Source organism: Drosophila gunungcola, chromosome 3R (assembly GCF_025200985.1).
Source record: "Drosophila gunungcola strain Sukarami chromosome 3R, Dgunungcola_SK_2, whole genome shotgun sequence".
Lineage (NCBI taxonomy): Eukaryota > Metazoa > Arthropoda > Insecta > Diptera > Drosophilidae > Drosophila > Drosophila gunungcola.
The window spans coordinates 15934648-15949687 of record NC_069139.1 but is presented as its reverse complement, the minus strand read 5'-3'; the positions used below and the strand labels follow the sequence as shown (position 1 = coordinate 15949687).

At 43.6% G+C, this 15040-nt stretch overlaps 3 protein-coding genes across 6 annotated transcripts; 2 read left to right on the top strand and 1 right to left on the bottom strand.

Moving 5' to 3' along the window:
- Positions 1-367: 367 nt before the first annotated feature.
- LOC128252348 (AF4/FMR2 family member lilli) lies at positions 368-5051 on the top strand. The gene is made up of 2 exons (XM_052980003.1): positions 368-2538; positions 3189-5051. Exons 1-2 carry the CDS (start codon positions 1634-1636, stop codon positions 4120-4122), a joined length of 1839 nt encoding a protein of 612 aa, XP_052835963.1. The 5' UTR covers positions 368-1633; the 3' UTR covers positions 4123-5051.
- A 91-nt stretch (positions 5052-5142) lies between these two features.
- LOC128252345 (ribosomal protein S6 kinase delta-1) lies at positions 5143-7542 on the bottom strand. The gene is made up of 3 exons (XM_052980000.1): positions 7357-7542; positions 5569-7299; positions 5143-5507 (listed from the first exon to the last, which is right to left on the bottom strand). The coding sequence occupies exons 1-3, from the start codon at positions 7450-7452 to the stop codon at positions 5289-5291; spliced, it is 2046 nt and encodes a 681-aa protein (XP_052835960.1). The 5' UTR covers positions 7453-7542; the 3' UTR covers positions 5143-5288.
- Positions 7543-7892: 350 nt separating this feature from the next.
- LOC128252367 (14-3-3 protein epsilon) lies at positions 7893-14884 on the top strand. Of its 4 annotated transcripts, none has more exons than XM_052980028.1 (4): positions 7893-8118; positions 12392-12861; positions 12929-13109; positions 13189-14884. In XM_052980028.1, the coding sequence occupies exons 1-4, from the start codon at positions 8055-8057 to the stop codon at positions 13242-13244; spliced, it is 771 nt and encodes a 256-aa protein (XP_052835988.1). In that variant the 5' UTR covers positions 7893-8054; the 3' UTR covers positions 13245-14884. The 4 variants fall into 4 exon arrangements, with proteins under 4 accessions (XP_052835988.1, XP_052835987.1, XP_052835986.1 ...); XM_052980027.1 differs by having other exon boundaries at positions 13177-14884; XM_052980026.1 differs by having other exon boundaries at positions 13174-14884.
- The last annotated feature ends 156 nt before the right edge of the window (positions 14885-15040 follow it).

The following is a 15040-nucleotide window of genomic DNA, read 5'->3' as shown; positions in this document are numbered from 1 at the left end:
CCAGAAGTTGAAGACGAAGGTCGCAAGCGTGCCAAGTCCATCCCTTACAGTGGTTGCAAGTTCGGATCGATTCACCCTTATCATTCCAATTGGAACCCTGACCACCAGCGAAATTCCTCTGCTCTCGATACGAGTAAAAAGTTAATTGTTCGTTCGACATGTGTGACGATGAAGGTGGATTGTTTGGGATGACCATGGGCAGATGAGGTGGTCGTGGAATAGGGGGCCAAACTCTAAACTCTAAAAGCCGAAATGTTCATTAACAATGGTAATAATTTGCATTCTTATCTCTTATATATATATATATATATATATAACATGTGTCACATTTGTTTTCTGCTTATACTGTTATATACTTTTATTTATAAAGAGGCTGTATCTTCGAACATGAAGTCATCAACGGAAGCCAACCATGATTTATAAAATTATAAAGTGATGAGTCCGAAAGGACTTCATTTTTCTAGCTTATTAAATTAAACATAATCAGTGTGATGGTTTTGTTAAAGCTGTAAAAGATCATGTAAAGTTTTGTGTTTCCAAATGGTCTTCAAGCTAAACTTTGTTTGTCACTAAAAATATTGCACATTTGATCATATTGCACATCAAGTTTTTAGTTTTTCAGGATTTCTGGGCTAAAGTAATTTTAAGCTTTATCTTGTTAAAAATATAGCATCCGGAACAATCGTAGTGTTATAAAAATAATAAAATTCTTTTGTTTTTTTTTATTTAGTACTAAACTATTTGTTCTTGGGACTTCACAAAAATTTCTCCATTAATATGCAATGCCCTTTATTTTGTGTGATTTTAAATTGTTTAACCAAACCCAAAAGGGGTTTTTAAATATAAAGCTGTGAGCCAATTAACCCAAGACTTTAAGATTAAATAGACCTAACTTAAATGTACCTAGTGTATGTTTTCCAATCTTGTAACATTCTTCTTGACTGAAGAAGCCACCAATCCATTGTGGTCCTTAAACTGATTTTTAAACTGAGACCTTGAAGAAACGAAAATGCAGTTCCCAGGACCCTCGACTCCCGTTCTTTTCCGTTCCCAGAGCGTCGGGATCTGCTGGTAGCCGTGCGCATCCGAAGCTGAAACCAAAAACTGGACACAGGCAGCTAGACCCAGTCGGAAAAAAGCAAAAGAAGTGTGTATGTAGGGGGAGACCACACCCCGAATCGTGAGGGAAACGGAAAAGTCACACGCGCCAGCATGAAATGCATAGAGCAGTGGGCAGTCGCTCCGTCTCGCTTGCGCAGCGGCAATGGCTGCCGTTGGAGCGATGCGATTGGTCGCTGCCGGCGCTGCTGCTGCGCTGCCTAGTGCGCCGGTATAAAAGGACAATCATCGCCAGTAGCCGAGTCAATTAAGGCCAAAGACTCGAGCGGTGAGCAGGCGCTATCCAAGCTATCAGAGTGCGAACTATAGTATCTGACATACCAACTAGTGATGTTTTTGCCAAATGCAATTAACTGATTTGCAAAGTCAATTTTAAAACACACCAGTGAAAAAAAAGCAAAGATAATTAAATCGAAGTCTCGAAACGATCAATGGATTATAGACGGCTCTGGCCAAAGTTTAGCTAGTGGTTTTTGTGAGTAGTGATTGTGCCTTGAGGATAAAGATCTAGACGATGGAGCACGACAGCTTCGATGATCCCATTTTCGGGGAGTTTGGCAGCGGTCCACTGAATCCGTTGGGCGCCAAACCGCTAATGCCCACCTCAACGGCCATGCATCCCGTGATGCTGGGCAGTGTCCACGAGTTGTGCAGCCAGCAGCAGCAACAACGACTGCCCGACTGCAACACCATTCTGCCGAACGGGGGCGGAGGAGGAGGAGGATCAGGAGCCGGGGGATCGCCCAACTATGTGACCAAACTGGATTTTGTGAACAAGATTGGCTGCTATTCGCCCACCCAAAAATACGAGTATATTAGTGCCCCTCAAAAGCTGGTGGAGCAGCAGCAGCAGCAGCACCACCACCAGCACCATCAGCACTACACGGCCACGCCCCCGCCCAGCCACAATGGCATCCTGCTGCACAAGCAGTCCGCCCAGCAACAGCAACAACAGCTGGTGGGCATCCTCGACTATCATCCGCTCAATGGCAAACTGGACTACTCCTCCTCGCCCAAGGATCAGTACGAGCCGCAGCAACAGCAAATGCAGCATCTGTACAGCGGCAGTCCGCATCATTTGGATCATCTGGATCATGGCAGCGATGGCCTGCTCCAGGACTCCTCGCCGGTGATGATCAACGGAGGATCCGCGGCGGGCAAGCTCAAGAAACCCGATGAGATGTGCCCACAAATGGAGGCGGGTGGGCCAGGAGTAACGCCACCAACTTGTTCCTCGGCGGTGGTTAATGGGGTGGCAGGAACAACCAATGGCACCACCAACTCCGCTTCCTCCGCCGCCGCCGGCGGTCAGGGGGCGGCGGTCACAGCGGGAGGCGTGGCAGCTCCTGCTCCGAAAAAGGACAGCAACAGCAGCAAGAAGAAGGGAGATCCCAACGGCATCAAGAAAAAGAAAACGAGGTAAGCAGACGGCACACATAATACTTATCCTCTGTCAATTAATTTAACGACGGGAAATCAATGAAATTATGTGGCCCAAGATGATAATACTTATTATTTATAACGGTAGCCACAGGACGTATGAGTAATTTCAAGTAAGGATATGGCCAAGGCTCAGAGGGAAGTCCATGCAATCTGGGGGGTTATTTTGCTAATGAGCTCAGACAGCGGAGGTGGATAATAATGGCAGCAGAGCCCTACTGAACTAAATTTTATAGGAAAAATTTAATCTTATATTGTTGTTGTCTATTTATTAACATTATCATTACTTGGGATATGTTAGAGCTCTGAATAATTTTAAAACTCTTTTAAAATATTCATACAAATAATGTTTTATCCAAATGCTCAACTAAAATAAATGCCATAAAAATTCATTAATGTTTAGCTAAATTAATAATATTTTGAAATTTAGGATTAACTAAAGTAATCCCCACTTAGTTAGGTTTTGTCACAATTCTCTAATTATGATATTATAAATTATTAATGTACTTTGAAAGGTTGTTTACCTTTTGTTAGAAATAAAAAAGATTTCCTGCTGTAAAATTATTTATATCCTATAAAGATTCCCAGCGCAACTAATAATTAAATCATGATTATTCCTTTTATTTTAGAACCACCTTTACGGCTTACCAGTTGGAAGAGTTGGAGCGTGCTTTCGAGCGAGCTCCGTATCCGGATGTCTTCGCCCGTGAGGAGCTGGCCATCAAGCTGAATCTGAGCGAGTCCCGGGTACAAGTGTGGTTCCAGAACCGACGAGCCAAGTGGCGCAAGCACGAACCACCCCGCAAGACGGGCTACATCAAGACGAGCACGCCGCCGACGGCTACGCTCAATCCCGGAACTCTAGCCCCGCCGTTCACCAGCTATCCGCAGACGACGACGGTTACGCCGCCGGGCAGCATGGACAGCTGGACCAGCTACCAGACGCCCTACGAGCTGACGCCCCAGTTCAGCCTGCTCTCGCCGGCGGCCAGTCCGTATGGCACCTATTCCGGCCAATACGGAGCCTATGTCCACGAAAGCCAGCTGTTCCCGATGCGACACTATGAGTACGGCAGTCCGACGCGCATGGAAATGGGCGCCACTTCCGGTTCGGTGGCCGGAAACGGAGAGGAGACGGTGGCCAATGGCGGAAGCTATCAGCCGGCGGATCTACAGGCCGCCCAGCAGCAGCAACATCTGCCCGACGGCACTCTGGTCACCGTCCATGCCCACCAGCAGCAGCAGCAGCAGCAGCAACAGCAGGCACAGCAGCAACAGCAACTCAACGGCAAGTACCTGAGCGCCGATGAGGCCAAGTATGTGCATCTCCAGTGCCATCAAAGTGGCGCCGGCTTGGAGCTGAGTCCTGGCGCCAGCTGCCACCTGGTGGAGGCCCAGGGTCAGCACTACGTGACCACAGCCGCGGGAGGAGCTGTATCCGGGGGGACCAGCAGCGATGACAACGACAGTGGCGGCATGCAGACTGTGATCAAAAGCGAGGAGGCCGCCCAGCAGCAGCAGCAGCAGGCACAGAGCTACGTTCTGCCGCCTTTTTTGCACTAAAAGAAATGCTCACACACCGGCGACAGCAGCAACATCAGCGCCGCTGGGCCACGCCCCCAAGCCTGTCGAGCGTCCGCTTTCGGCGACCATACTGAAAGGGGCGTGGGGTGTGCAGCATTTCTATGTGTGTTTCCCTCGACTGAAAGTGGGTCTCCATAAATGCAGTTACCAAAAGCCAAAGCCTAAATATTAGTAAAATTTTACATCACATCAGCAGTTTACTTAAGTGTAGATAAAATCTCAAAGAAAGAGCATGAGATTTTGAAACCAACTGCTTTTTAAATTAGTCAATTATTATTCAATGCTTTGGAAAACATTATTTAATTCAGTTAACGCTCTGCCAGCAAAGAGTTTTTCTGGCCAGTCCCACTCAGTACCACTATTTTCATATTGCCATAGGTTCCTTTTAGGTTTAATTACGCAAGTTGCAACAACAACAGAATCAATAAGTCTTGCCAAAACTTAACGCGGTTTTTGTTCAGTCTAAGTCTAGGTTAATTAAGGGTCAAGGGTTCAGGAAACGAGAGCCCCACCCCCAGAATGCATTCCAAATGTGCCTTACCAAACGGGTGACGAGAGGATTCCCAGCTAGAACCTCCGTCCCCCAACAAACTTAGTTGTAGTTACCCTAAGCCTAAGTGAAACCCCATTTACTGTTGTGTAGTTAGACAATAAAATGCTTTTTATATTGTATATTAGTTCATTTGGCTTTACAAAGTTATTACTTATTAATTTATCCATACCATTTTGTATATCGGTTTGAAAATTTTGTTATACCTACATTTAGTAATCTAGTTTAAGTCAATAATTGTAAGCAATACAGTAATAGACGTATGAATAAATTGTATTTTGTACCAATAATTGATTATAATTATAGTCAAAACTGCCTACATAAACAAAGAAATAACAAAACAAAATGATTACAAACATATTGAAAGCAAGGATTAACATGAAATATTTTGAAACATATACAGAAACGAAAATCGCTTCAAAAAGATTCCGATTCGTTTAAAAAAAAACAAAGCAAAACACAATATTAACAAAAGAGACCACTGAATTTCCCTGGTATCTTTCTCAGGTACAATATAAAAATAATAAAATACTTGAGAAGCTTTAAAGATTCATAAGCAAAAATAACTTAAAGTGTAAGCAAGTAGAGGTTATTTTCACGTGGACACAGTTCCCTGTTGCAATACTGATTGCCAATCTATTCCCTTGAAAAAGGCATGTGTCTGCAATTGTTCGTAGTCCAAACGAAGCTCGGGCGTTAATTGTAGTAGCTGCTCCAGTAGGTCCTTAGCATGGTCGGAAATCTCCAAGGATGCGCTTGGAAACTGGACACAGCCATACAGTTCCAGCTGCCCTGGATGTGTGGCTTTGTAAGGCTAGAAAAAGCATATAAATTTAATGAAACTAAGAGAATCCATGAAGCGAACTTAAACTCACCACTCCCAGGAGGAGCTGATAGAGGACCACGCCATAGCTCCACCAATCCGAACGGAAGCTCAGAGGTCTCTCTGGAGCCACAAAGTGATTACCCAACGCCTCCAAACTGAGTGCCTTGTGCACGTAGTTGTCGTCCGAGCTTAGACCTTCGTTCTGATGAAAATACGTGAGTAGCAGCTGGCCCTTGGCGCCCAGCAATATGTTGGCCATGTGCAGATCCCTCAGGATCACGCCCTTGCCATGCAGACTGTGTATGGCGATGGCCAGTTCGCATGCCCATTGACGCAGACACTGTTCCGGAATGGGTTTACTTCGGATGCGAGTTCCATCCGTTTTTTGTTTTTTGGGCGTCACTACGCCCGCTTGCAGGTTGCTAAGTGTGTTTGTTACTGACTTCAGCAGCTGCTGAGAGCTGCGCAACAGATCGCTCACCTCGCTATCCGCGGTAAGAGGCTGTTCATCTGCGCCCTCCTTATCCGGCTCCTGATCCAAAGGAAAGAGCTCCCCGTAATTGCCACACTTGCTTCCCGTGGGAGTATAGGTCTGCAGGTAATCGTACAGCCGGCCGCCCTCCGCCTGCCGCAGAAGCAGGAAGATTTTTTGCTCAGACTGGAAGTAGGCTAGTAACTGGACCATGTACGGCACCTGCTGGGGCAGAAAGATGCTCTGGGTGAGCGAGTTGCTGGCCGGCTTCTCGATGCCCTTCATAATGGCCGCCGGCTGCTGGGATTTCGTCACACACTGCACCTGCATCACCCTCTCTTGGAGCACCTTTAGCACTTTGTAGCGCGCCAACTGGTTCCAGGGGCACTCCAACTGGGTCACACTTCCGCCGTCTGTCATGTCCAGTGAAAGCTGAAACTGAAGCTTCTTCGTGGGACAATTGTTGGCCAGAAAGTTGGCGTGTATCTCCTCGGCCCGGGCCAAATACTTTGCTATCTTGGCCTTGGCTATAAACCTACGCTCTTCATTTGCATCCTGCTTGGCTCCGTGGAGTAGGAGGTCAACGCCATGCTTATAGCGCTCGTGGGCTTCGACGTACTCTAGATTGACTTCCGCTTGGACGGCATGGCTGAACTCCAGGGCCGCCTCGTAGATGTAGTCGCTATCATCGCTTTCTATAGAGGCCATGGGCGTTAATAGTCGGAGGTAATCCCGCTTAGAAGAGGCATCATCCGGCTTAGGTTCCGGTTTGGATTCCATTTCGTTTTCAGTTTCCTTGGCATGGGCTACAACGTCGTTCGGTTGCTCCTTATCGCAGCGCGGATCCAGAGGCGTTATGCCCCCCGCATCGTGCGGATCATAGGGCAAATCGAGTTTATCGCAAATGTCCGCTATGGCTCCAGCCCCCGTACCCGTTCCACCTGCTCCTCCACTACAACCAGTTTCCGCCGTTTGTAGACGGAGGGATCGCTCCACGTACAGCTTCTTAAGCGGCGATCCATTCGGAGACGGCGTCTCATGGAAGAACTGCGTAAAGGTGGAGCACTTGTACAGCGCCGGATGTTGAGCAGCAAAGTCCAGTAGCTGAAGAATATACTCCTTGCGCCGCTGGATGACCGCCGCGTCAAATCGCTTGAAGTAGGAGCTGTCTGTGGGCACGGGCAACTTGCCGGGCAGCTGGAGGCTTTTGTGCCGCCGGCTCAGCTCGCGATGCAGCCGCTTCACGTCGTGGAATCGTTTCCACACCACCAGGCAGGTCAGAGCCTGGGGTACCGACCTCGGGAAGACCTAAAAGTAGAAAGGAATTGGTAATTGACAGTTTCTCGGCCCCCAAATCGAACTTACGATCGAGGTGATTTTATATATCGTGTAGCCTCCCTTGTGCTCCTGCGTGTCCGTCACAGTGAAGCTGTGGATCCAGCCACCCAGGTTGAGACTCATTCTGGCAGCTGCTGCGGCTCCTGGCGCCCTAATTTATAAACATATTTATAATATTAAATGTCGTTTTCTCCGAATTTTTTTTTTCGCAATAACATTGGTAACAGTGTGACCAAAGCTTTAAAAGTCGCCTTTACTAAATTCTTTTCTTATTAAAAACCTAACTAAAACGCTCAAATTCTTATTTAACAACTAACTTCATTTGGTCTAATAATTTTTTTATTAATTATATGTTGTAATATTTAAAGAAAATGGTCTCATTTTTCTATTTCAAATTTCAAACGTGTAACGGTATCTACACAAAATCGATAGTAGGGTTATGTCACCGCTATGGCTATATCAAAGCTATTTGTCCTAGCTCACAACCCAACCCGCGTCGGCGCACCACAGACGAAATGGCTTTTTTAGGCCCTAATCGGGACATCGCCCAATAATTTTAGTGTTTTACCAGCCACCCCACACGGTCACACCGCTCGAGAAGTAGAGAAAAAAAGAAGGCGACGAATCAAAAGCAGCAAGCAGCAAGCAAAATCGACGCCGCACGTACCGGGAGCATTTAAATAATTTTTTCTGTGGATTAATTTAACCGAAAAGGCTTCAACACAATGACTGAGCGCGAGAACAATGTGTACAAGGCAAAGCTGGCCGAACAGGCCGAGCGCTACGACGGTGAGTATTCTCCAAAATTAAAAAAAAAAAATGGTAGAAAAAAAACGAGTATAGAGTAGAGGGGAAAATTTTCTCGCCAGAGGAGCGCCAACGTTTTGGGGAGGGGTCCGAGATTTTTGATCCGTTGCGTCGTCGCGTGGTCGCTGAAAAGTCTCCAGCGCCTTCTTTTGTCCGAATTTGCTAATTGAAAAGTGAGGCAAATCGTCTGGCTAAGGGAAAATGATGAAAATTTTAAATTTTCATCGATGTAGGTGCAGCCGAAGCGACGCAGCGTCGCGATGAGTAGTATTTCTTGCGAAAACGAAAGACGGGAGAAGGAGGAACTCGAAGAAGAAGAAGGAGAGCGTCGGAAGAACGAAGAGGCGAAAAGAGATGAAAAGAGTGTATAAAACCTGATTTTTACCGGCAAAATTCGCGTGGTTTTCGCAAAAAGAGAAAGAAACGGAATTGCGTATTATAATTTACAGCAAATGGTAGTTGGTTTTTCGGAAATAGTATTAGTAAGTGGAAAGAGGGGGGAAATTTTATGTATTTGGCGTTGCGAGCGAGGGCTGCGCGACGGCCAACATTTTATTTTCTTCCTTGGTTGCTAAGGGCTGTTTGTAGTTGTTTCTGGTTTTTTAGTGGCAGTTGTCAACGCGTAACTTTCTAGAAACGGAAACGACATTTTTTTTTTTCTTTTATTTAATATATTTATTCCACACCCAGAATCAATGCTCGTAGAGAAGGTGCTCTCTTTCACCCCCCGTTTTTTACGAAATGTGCTTTTCATGCGCAGCAGCGGCGCGTCATCATGCCGTTGCTGCGAAAAATCGATGAATGAATCGATTGTGTCGCAGAGTTGTCGCCGGCCGTCTTCTCGTTCTTTCCTCTACTGCCACCTTCTCCCACCTGGCTTTTCTTAATTCGTTATTTATGCAAATTAGTTGCGGCTAGTTGCAAACAGTTCTCCAGCCACTTGGCAACCCTGTCTGATAGTGCAAAAAATATATAATTTTTCTGTTACTCTCGCATTACTCATGCTTATGCGCATGTATGTGTGTGTTTGAGAGAGTGTGCGTGTGCGGATGAGTGTTCGCCGGGCGGTTTTTATTGTTGCTGTTGCTTATATTTAATTAAAAATACTTCAATTAATTAAAAAGCAGCTCAAAATTCAAAGATAGGCGTGGGGGAGGGGGACGGCAATCGGCATTTGCGAAAAGCGCGCGCTTAACCAATTGCCATAGCTCCTGCGTGCGTTAAAACGAGATAACTAGTGTGTTTGTCTGTTGGCGACGCTGCACGCACACAGTGGCTGTAAAAAGTTAACAAACATTGTTTCTTTTTGTTGCTGTACGCTAGCAGCAATAATTGCAACAATACTCTACTACTAATTGCCTGCTAAACTGACAACATTAACAGGCGGCGGCAAAGAAGTCAATCAACTATTAGCAGCCACTGCTGCTAGCGCATACAAACATACACTTGGGATATTTGTGTCTGTATCACATGTTTGTCTTCTTATTTTCGCCTGCTTGTGACTCTCTGTATGAGTTTGGAACACTTGGCGTTGGCCTTGTCGCACTTGGACATTTGCGGTGGGGCTCATGCTGGAGCACTAATACAGGCGCATACAAGAGAGCAGAGCCGCCAGCCGGCAATGTCTGCGCCCCCAATCTGAACTTGCCTCGCCCTCCGCCCCTTTAGTCGCCGCCCTCCCTTTTATACTCACATTAACGTCAGCCTTTAAGTGTGCTTTCTCAGGTGCTGTTCCCCTCTCTCTTTTTCGCTCTCGGCGTTCTATCTACATTTTTTTCGAGGTCGTGCGTTGCTTTTTCCGTTGATGTTCGTTCTCGTCAATGTCGTCAATATGCGAAAAAAATATAGCATACATAAAGTTGATTGATGGGCGGTTGGTGAGGAGGGGGTTGTGGTGGGTGTGTTTTGTTTGTTGCTCGTTTTTTGCTCAAATTGCACCAATTAGGCGGTCCTCTTCCTCTGTTGTTGGTATTTCCTTTGTCTAATTACACATTCTGCTTGCTGTAACGGTATGTGCGCATGTTTTTTCAGCTGCTGCGCCCTTATGTCTCACACACACAAGCACCAGACACACCCACACGCCTACAGGCGGGTGATAAGGAAGGGGATGGCTTGCAGGCCAGATAGTGGTGGAGAGTTTAGGGGAAGGTAACTCCTGCCATATCCTTTTTGGCCCTCTTTTGACTTAATCTTTTATTCCAGCTCGCGTGACTTTTTTTTTTGTATTTTTGGGTGGTGCGTGGTTGGTGGAAGTGGGTAGCCTTTTTCAGTGCCCTTAGGGTTGTCACATATTTCATAATTACAATTTTCTTAGAACATAGTTAAATACTTACGCTTTAATATGTTATACTTCCTGGCTCTTAAAAACTGGGTTTCTTTAGACCACGACGTGACAGTATTCCCTATTTAAAAATGGTTACAAAAAAAATCTATTTATTTTGTCCCCTGTTTTTAGCTGACTTGTAAAAAATATGCCAAGAAAAAAAGTAATAAATAAATCTGAAAGGGGTTTTAACTGCGAGAAGTTTGCAAATGATTTGTTGTCATGCTCTTTCGGGACATAGTCTTTATTTTTGGCCGCATTATTGATTTTCGCCTTTCTATATGTATAATATGTAGTGACTGGGCTGACGCGCATGTCTCATAATTGGTAGTGGTTTACTACTAAGCAACATGTGCTGTATACTTTTAAAGCTAGGAGGATCCCAAAAACCCACAGTCCACCTCCCCCTGCCTTATTATCCTATCCTCCCTGAAGTTCATTTTTCAGCCTTGGTGGCTTTGTTGAACAATGCGTGCACTCAATAGATTTGTTTCGTAAAACACCCGCCAATGCAAACAACCGTATTTGAAGTTCATCTGAAACCGCAAAAATTCGTGAATCATGATGAAACTTTATTGGCAATTTTTCACAAATACGTGCTACAACAACAATCACACCGACAGTCGGCAAATTCCCGCTGCGAGTGTGAGGGAACTGTTCGGCCGTCTGAGTGGGAAATACGTCAGCAGCTGACCGGGGCAACGGGTGCGAGCGGGAAAGCAGCAAGTGCAAGTCAGCAAAGGGAACAAAAAGCGCTAGAATTACAATATTTTTTTGCACTGCATATTGTTATCTACTAAACACATCCGAGCTAGGTAATCAGCAACTGCTTTTCACCAGACTGCACAGAAAGAACAGATGTTGATCAACTTGATGGCTTTATATGTTTGGCACGGGAACGAGAATATTTAAATCTTTTCTTAATTGTATAAATTAATTTCACATTATAAAAAAGGCTACAAATTTTTAGAGTTACCTAAATATATACAATATTTAGCGAGACTTCTCTTGCTGTACTTTCATAAAAAATGAAAAATCTATTTTAATTATAAGAAATTTAAAATGTATCTTTTAAACAAGTACGGCGTACTTTAATTTGATAACAAGCAACTGCCTTTTTTTTGGGAGGGGTTCAAAGCATGTGATTCATGACGCAGTTTTAGAATGGTGATGCAAAGGGAGATAGAGATGTCCGATGGGTCCAATAGACGGGTGCAACAATGTGGCGGAAACCGTTATCAACAGCTGATTAAGAGGGACTGTAGCTGTATGACAGAATCGTTTAAATCGGGCGTATACGCAACGCCCAGTTATGCAAAAATACATGTGCACGACTTATATATCGTTATGGATTGGGCGTGTCGCTGATAAGAAAAACGGTAGACTATACGTGGATAGCAAGGACAATGGAAATTCTATTCTTTCATTTTGATCCTTGGCTAAACTTATCAATTTTTTACGAACGGTTTTACAAAATGTATTAAATTTGTGTAAAATCATATACTACTTTATTAGTAAACAGAGCAAATGCCGTTATGATAGTTATTCTCCTTATACACATAAAGTTGTTATTAACTATCTTTTTAAGATAGGACTGGTAGTTTTAAAACGATGAATCAATCCTTTTTTTGGTTTTAAGTTTTATAATAATTATTTTAAACAGTCGTCTTCTGAGTCATGTTTCACAAATGGGAAATAATAAAATGATATACATTAATTTATATCCAAAGAGTCATATATTTTTATTATGTTTATTTATCAAGTTCCTTTCGTATTTCCAAGCAAACCGTTTTAAAAACATTATACCATGGTTTAGGGGAAATTGAGATTTAAATTCTTCAACTTGGTCAGAATTTCCAGGTTAAATGGGAGGGAACATTCGGGCTGCTTAGTTCAAATTGTGTATTAATTACCCTTTATTGCCCTTTTTAGAAATGGTGGAGGCCATGAAGAAGGTCGCCTCCATGGACGTCGAACTGACCGTCGAGGAGCGAAACCTGCTGTCGGTGGCGTACAAGAATGTGATTGGAGCACGCCGAGCCTCGTGGCGCATCATCACCTCGATCGAACAGAAGGAGGAGAACAAGGGGGCCGAAGAGAAACTGGAGATGATCAAAACCTACCGGGGTCAGGTGGAGAAGGAGCTGCGCGACATCTGCTCGGATATACTGAACGTGCTCGAGAAACATCTCATTCCATGCGCCACATCCGGCGAAAGCAAAGTATTCTACTATAAGATGAAGGGCGACTACCATCGCTACCTGGCAGAGTTCGCCACCGGCTCGGATCGTAAGGATGCGGCGGAGAACTCGCTAATTGCCTACAAGGCGGCCAGCGATATAGCCATGAACGATCTGCCCCCAACACACCCTATTCGCTTGGGCTTGGCATTGAACTTTTCGGTGAGATTATGACCTCATTTTAGTCCCTTCGAAGGCTCTTACATTTTGATGTTTTTGGTTGAATCAGGTGTTCTACTATGAGATACTCAACTCGCCGGACCGCGCTTGCCGATTGGCGAAAGCCGCTTTCGATGATGCCATTGCCGAGTTGGATACGCTGAGTGAAGAAAGCTACAAAGACTCGACACTCATTATGCAGCTGCTGCGGGACAACCTCACATTGTGGACGTCCGATATGCAGGCAGAAGGTAAGTCATAAATACACATACTTGATCGCCTCCGTTATTAAGTTCTAAATATTATACTAAGAAGTAGACCCCAACGCAGGTGATGGCGAGCCCAAAGCAGAAATCCAGGATGTTGAGGATCAGGATGTGTCGTAATTTAAGTAAACCCCCGCCCTTCCATTTAAAACACATTATATACCTTCTAAAGTAAATATAATACCATATAATATATATGCATACAACAACAACAAGAACACGACAAGAACATCAACAGCAACAACACGGAACCAACACGGCAACAACAACAACAACATCCGCAACCAACAACGAACGAAACAATAGCAGACGAGGGTAAAAGAAGCAGCAGCAGCAACAAAATAAACAACAAGCAAACCAGCAAGCAACAATATTTCATCAACAATAAACATCATGGAAAACAACAGCACAAAAACAGAAAAAAACCAAACAAAATGTTTGAAAATTGGGCGGCCTGGTGGGCGTGGCGTGGCTGTTGCTGCGGCAAGAATAGCAACAAAGAATTCGCGGCATTTGTTTTTGTCGTCGTCTTGCGCCGTGGGTCCTGCAGAAAACTGCAACATCAACTCTACTACATTTGAAATTTTTGCATTCGACAAACAAAGCATTATATTATATTTAAATAAATATTATATTTAATTATGAGAAGCAAAAAACAAAAATAAACTTCATTTAAACCACAAAACAAACAAAAGAAAAGAACGAAAGCCACACACTTAACGAAAATTGAGAAACAATCATAATCACACCAGTAAATTACAAAGCAAATTTCATCGAGTTGGCATGCATTAATTTTTAACTTTAAAAACAACAGCAACACATAAAATACAACTTTAATTTTAAGCCAATAAAAAACGTGAGAACGAGGAAATAAAAACGAAAACAATTTAATAAGCGCAAACGTAAAAGTAAAACATAAAGTCGAAAATGTAAGGAAAAAATACAGCAATTAATTTAAATTTAATACATAAATAAAACGTAAAAGGAGTAAACGAAACGAAGTGAGCAAACAGAATGAGAGACGCAAATAAAGCTAAAAACTATATTAAATGAGAAAAAGGAATGTTAGTTAAGCGAAATTCAAAACGAATTCTTAAGCTTAAATTTGTATGTATGTAAGTGTACTGTTCAAACACCGACACACTCGCACACACATACTTTCGCCCACACGCACACAGACACCTAAATTACGCATACGAACCGTTTGTTTTCTCTTGACGTTTCCTTGCTCTCTCACTCTCACATACGCACCCATATTGGTAATTTTGCATGGTCAAATCCAAAAAATCGATCGCAATATAATTGGTTGATATTTGTTTATCGCTTTTCGTTTTGTGTTCTCCATCGCAATCGCAAAAAGTTTTCTCATCATCTCTTACCTTGCGCAAAACAGAAAACATATTAATAATATAGAAAAGTATTTGTAGTTGCTAATACAAAAGAAAAAAAAACAAAAAAAAAAGAAAACAACGGTACATATATATATTGTATACATATATACTTGTATATTTTGTATGCCTACCACTTATGTAATTTGTAGAGAATTCAAACTTAACCCCTGAAACGTGCCCCTCCATTAATCCAGATCCCTTTCCAAAATTTCCCCAGCATTTAAACAGAAACCTGAATCCCTGGACAGAAACCGATACTTTAACCGACGAAATATCATTTGATTTATCTTAAATCGACTAAAAAGAAAAGCCCAAACAAGAACATGATCAACGGCAGCATTATCTGTAGCGTGTTTGCGTGATTAGCGATTAGCTACAGCTAAAGAAGAATTTTCGCGTGAGGTTTTTCACAGTTCTTTTCTATTTGATTTATAAATGAGGCGCGCAAAAAAGAAGGCAGACTAATATTTTCGCAGTCGCTAAATAGAAAAGGCCTGTGCAGAAAGTTAATTAAGCATAAATCAG